Genomic DNA, 5517 nt, shown 5'->3' on the forward strand with positions numbered 1-5517 from the left:
CCTCCCCACGCACAAGGAAATCAGCGAGTATTGGGAACCTCAATAGTATATTTACAAACCAGGTAGGAACACACAGTTTGCTTACATGCATTGCAGGTGCAGTTTACTTGCAAACAGAGCAGATACAAATATGAGAAAACTAAACAAGCGGTTGCTAGTCACATCATGAATCGTAGAACTTCAACTTAGCATCGCGAGCGCCCTCCAGAACGCTCTTGACAACGATGTTGATGCGTAGACAAAAGACAAATCGAGCAACCAAACAATATACGGCAAATGGGCGTGCACATATTTCGTACATTACGCGTGCCTTATGAAATCGCATATCATTCCAGGCAAGGGTTAATACAGTTATTAAACTACAGTACAACACGAAGGTAAAAACATGCGGGTCTTCACCTAAAATCGAACACCGGTTCACGATCAATCTCATCTCCTCAGCAGCACTGCACGCCTTGCATACTAAAGGACCGACGTACTACTAGATACAGTTATTTACATACATTACAATACAAACCACGAAACATCAGCGCTCTTGATGAACGCAGCACACATTACAATACACACAGTTAAATCACTGGCGTTTTCACCTAGGCCGAAACATCAGTTCACATCAGTCAGCACCGTTTTCTCCGCATCATTCCACACACTCACACATACCACAATGATCTGTTCACCGCCTGAACGGCTTGCTGCATCTGGATGGCACCCGGCCTGGTGACGCTCCTCACCCTGACGTTTATGGCGTGGTTCAGCGCCTCCACTCGCTGCTGCTGGAACGCTCGTAGCGATCCAAAATGTTCGATCAGCAGTGGTATATGGCACATCATGTGCACATAGTTTGGAAGCTCGTCTGAGGCAAACGACTTCCGAAACTGCTTTGTGAAGGCCACTACCGATGCTTGCAGCTGCTCGAGGTTGGGTGCGTCGGAGTTGATGAGCTTCCACACCTGCTGGAACTTCTCCACGACAGCAATCACCCGATCTGCCCTAGACGGTGGCATCAGCGTGCGCAGCACTGCCTCTTTCAGGAAGACGGCTTCCATCATCTTCTCTCTCTTGGACTTATCCAGATTTGAAAATCTCAGCTTTCCGTTCTCATCGCGAAGATGGAACGCGCTTAACTTATGGTGCTGACACACGGCTAGGAATTCACCGATCTGTCGCTTATCCATAAAGTTACAGCAGCGCACGAACAGCTGATCAGTTACACGTAAGTACAAGTGCAAAATGTCAATGATCACAAACTTATATCTCGTAATGTCCACAAGCGGCGGCTGCTTGTAACCCGGGTCACTGGGTCGCAGTGCAGGCAACGCGATCGAACCATCTGGTGCCTGACGGAACCTCGCCTGGCACTTCCCGTCCGCACAGCACGCACCCCACCTGCCCTTATTGCAGCTGCAATAAATGCACACGTCTCTACCATTAGCACTCTTGTACCCTAGGTACAGCAGAATGGACTTCAAGTCCGCGCACAGATAGTACTCCACATTCACGTGGCGACCCCCTACATCAATCACTGCATTGAGCTCACGCTCAATTTGCTCCCAGGCGCTCGAGTCTCTCACCAGCTCGTAGGTCTCTGCACCGGGGAGACTGATAACAGGCACGATGTACTTGGAGCTTTGTGTATCCCTCTCGCACACCAGGGACAGCGAGAATGTCACTGCGCTAATGTTGCGCGACGGGTTATGTCCGTCCACTGACACCTTCACACGGGCAGGCCCGTCGCACCGACATTTCGACAGGAGATTCTTCAGGAGCATGCCCACGTCGGTGGCATGCTCATTTAGAGTGTTCCTGGCCGTTGTCAGCTTTTTCTCGGATGGTTGGTTGGACAGCTTCAGTTGGCGGTACTTTCTGAGGCTGACTCCCGCCTGATCAAGCCTGGTGACGGTCTTCCTTGGAGACTCCTTAGACACCAGAACATGCTCCTGTCCTGTCTTTTCCTTCAACTCTTTCAGCACCATGCTCTTCATCCTCCGGATGTTCCGTGGGCTTTTTCCTGGCGCTTTTGGCGGCTTACTCTTCTTCTTGGACTTCTTCTTGGATTGGCTGCTTTCCAGGCGGCGAATGTTCATTTGCAGGCAGTCCACAAACGCCTTGATCGATTCATCACCAACAAAGTACTGAACCTTGATGGGAGGCGCCTTTGCCACTTTTGCTTGCAGCTGCTCGACTTGTTTTGATCCCGCAGTAGCACGTTTTGTCAGCCTCCTAAGATACTGACAGATGGATTTCACATTCTGGATGTCTACCTTTGCTGATGCTGGAAGAGATGCTGCTACCTTTTCTTTTAAAAACTGCTCAATCGATGCCTCTTCTATCACAACATGTCGGCGTCTACCAACGTTCAAAAACTCAACGACCTCACCCAGCGGCACACCAAGCTGGAACATCTTGAGCTAAATGTTTAGGTCACGGCGCACGTGGATTTTTGCCGTCACCGTGTACAAGTCCACGCTAGGCTTCTTCCGCACACTCAGAGTCACTGACTCCGCAAACACGACGAGGTTACCGTCTTTTACCGTGCACGAGTCCTTTATCAGGCCTTCAAACACAGCTTTGTGCTCCTTGAACAGGGCGACTTGCGGAGCAGTGCACACTTGCTGTACTGTGAAGTGGTCCCTCTTTGTGGTCTTTGCAGCGCGGGCAGCCAGCCTCCGGAGAATCGTCAGGTGCTCACCACCTGCGGAAAATAAATTTGCGTCAAGAACAAGTTGTTGTTCGATTATCACAAAAAGCCGACCAACTATACCAAACACCAAGGAAGAATGAAAATGATAACTGGGCTATGGTAGAAACTATGGCAATTCTGTAAAACTTGGACGAGCATTCACACAATTTTGAGCAGGAAAGTGTCCAGGGTGTTCAATATTTGGTAAATAGATATTGTAGTATTACAAATTTACTATATGTATGTGGGAGAGTATTCATGGAATTCAGGCAGCAGTTTACCCGATCTGGAAAAAAAATGCTGCACCACGCAACATGTTGATTGTTGTATGCAGGGTTGTGCTCGACTCATGAGTCATGAGTCAAATTTGACTCGACTCTGACTCAAATGAGTCGAGTCGAGTTGAGTCAGCCGTAAAAATCAAGGCTTTGAGTCAGTGTCCCAAAATTTGCCGATCTGGGTGAGAACTGACACCCAAAACGGCCGCAATTTTCCCCTCCGATGCGAAACATTTGGAGCCAATTTTCCACTCCTAAAACAGCCCTGAAACGTTACTTTTAATATAAATTAATTAGCAGGATTATCACTCCCAATTCACATTAAATATCTAAGTTTGTCCCACGCTCACCTGCCGAGAAACATACCTACAATTCTTGACGCATGTACAATTCATGAGTAAGCATGTTAATGTCGGGTTTTTCACACCTGAATTTTGCACTCTCTTCATCATTTTGGAGGTTGAATTTTCCACTCTGACACCCAGGACCAAAATAAATTTTGGGACACTGATTTGAGTCGAGTCAGAGTCGAGTCACGCTGATGGTCATTAGAGTCAGAGTTGAGTCAACTGGATACTCTTTAGAGTCACTGATTCTGCCGAAGAGAAAACGCTAATATTTCAACTTTATCTGAAGCTTTATATGGAGAGAACAAACCTCCAGCCACATTCGACCGCACCCCCACCCCCTCCCGGTCAACAACTTTTGGCGAAATTAGGCAAAATGTGATGAGTCATGAGTCATATTTGACTCAAATCCGACTCATTCTGACTCAAATGAGTTGAGTAAGAGTTGAGTCAGGCTGGGAAATTTGGAATTTGAGTTGAGTCAGATTTGAGGCAACCAATAAAATTTCAGTGGTGAGTCAAGTCAGAGTTGAGTCACCTAGGTTATCAATGAGTCAGAGTCGAGTCAGCCCGAAAAATTTGAGCCGAGCACAACCCTGGTTATATGTGCCACAAATGAGGACCATATTGGCAATCAGCACCCTGCTGCTGTTCGGAGGGACCTTGTGATGGTCAAAAGGCCACTATTTAGTGAACTTGCAATGTTGCAAAACATTAACTTTTTGTTTATGTTTAAAACAGTTATATCTTTGAGACGTGGTGGGCTAAAATCAACAGGGCCTACGTCTCAAAATCTTAGGCCTGCGTCCCAAAATGGGACGCAGTAGGTAAGTAGATTGAAAAATAAAATATGCCCTGGTTGCAGCTTAGGTTAGGTTTGTTAAAGTGAGATTCAGCTTGGTTAGGTAAGGTGAGGCTATATACACTTACAAATAATCATTTAAGCATACTAGTCCACATTCAGCTATTGGTGACACATGCGTTACAGAAACTACGAAACTGCTGAGGCAAACTATGGATTAATTTGCTTTAAATTTGCAGCATTTGCCAGGTATGATCTAAATTTTACTGTGCTATATTTTCAACAAAGCTAAGATGATACAAAAAAACTAGGATTAATTTACCAATTCACATACAAATCCACATGAATTGACCACAGTCATCAAGATGGCACAAACATGGCGCACATTCAAGATAAGTTCTTACCGATATGGAGAACTCGCAGACTGTGCTTCGCCCGACTTTTTCCCATTTCAGACTCGAAGAACCGTAGTTCAGGTAGCTACGATACTGTATAATAGCCTGAATAAGCGCAATATCACAACGACGATCAGATAAATGCCTCTAACACCAACGGGAATCCGGAATGGCGCACGCCGGGTTGCGTTTATAGAGGAGCAAAATAATGAAATATTAAATAAGAAATGTACAATATGTATTAACATAATTGTTATTTGTATTTTTAAAATTTTCTAAGCAAATATTTTAATCTTATTTTCTATTAACAAAGCCTTTTTTAAGAAAAAAAATGTAATTTCACCACTAGCACTCTCCAATAACGGAACGGGCCGGTCGGCCTCGGACGTTCCGTTATTACCGGCGGACCCCGCGCCGCTGGCCGCAGTCTGGGCGCTACGTATAGGCCAGGTACTGTCCAACAATATCGCTAAATCCCCAAAATTTCTTCAGCATTTTTTGCTTCGTAACCTGCCGTTTGGATATGCCGGCCCAGCCCACACTCCAGGGACAGGGTCTCAGGTCTGCGTATTGCATAGCCAATCTTTGGACTTTGGTATCCCGTGAGGCGGCGGCGGGACTGAAAAAAGCGTGCTCGCTCTAAGGCATATCAATATTGAAGAAAGCCAGCTATTGCGTGTGGCGCACACTGCGCCATCCTAATCTGATTGTAAATTGTTCACAAATTACCGGAAAACTGGATTTTAGGACAAAACCACATTGCACATAACACAAAACAACTCGCAAGCAAAGATAATTTGAAACAACACTTTTTCCAAACCTTTTCTGCGCGCCCTTATCCCACAACAACGAAACAACACTTTGTACGCGCACCCAGCCCTCCCGGACGCACTCAAGGCGACGCACTAAAGACACGCCCAGTAGTAGTTGGTCTTCATCCGATATACCGTGTTCATCCGCTCCGCAGTTCTCTATATACCGTGCCGCTGGTGAAGAAACACGTGCATGGCCACGT

General features: G+C 46.3%; 1 protein-coding gene across 1 annotated transcript; it reads right to left on the reverse strand.

Annotated features, from left to right (window-relative positions):
- Nucleotides 1-28: 28 nt before the first annotated feature.
- On the reverse strand, nucleotides 29-4684 carry LOC122374136. The gene is made up of 2 exons (XM_043352718.1): nucleotides 4512-4684; nucleotides 29-2692 (listed from the first exon to the last, which is right to left on the reverse strand). The coding sequence occupies exon 2, from the start codon at nucleotides 2400-2402 to the stop codon at nucleotides 651-653; it is 1752 nt and encodes a 583-aa protein (XP_043208653.1). The 5' UTR covers nucleotides 2403-2692; nucleotides 4512-4684; the 3' UTR covers nucleotides 29-650.
- Nucleotides 4685-5517: the final 833 nt, after the last annotated feature.

The sequence above is a fragment of the Amphibalanus amphitrite genome, unplaced genomic scaffold (genome assembly GCF_019059575.1).
Source record: "Amphibalanus amphitrite isolate SeventyFive unplaced genomic scaffold, NRLGWU_Aamphi_draft 001610F_arrow, whole genome shotgun sequence".
In the NCBI taxonomy this organism is placed as follows: Eukaryota; Metazoa; Arthropoda; class Thecostraca; order Balanomorpha; family Balanidae; genus Amphibalanus; species Amphibalanus amphitrite.

Bases quoted from the DNA above. Each gene is read 5' to 3' on its own strand.
- LOC122374136 (XM_043352718.1), bottom strand. From the start codon at position 2,402: ATGTTCCAGCTTGGTGTGCCGCTGGGTGAGGTCGTTGAGTTTTTGAAC.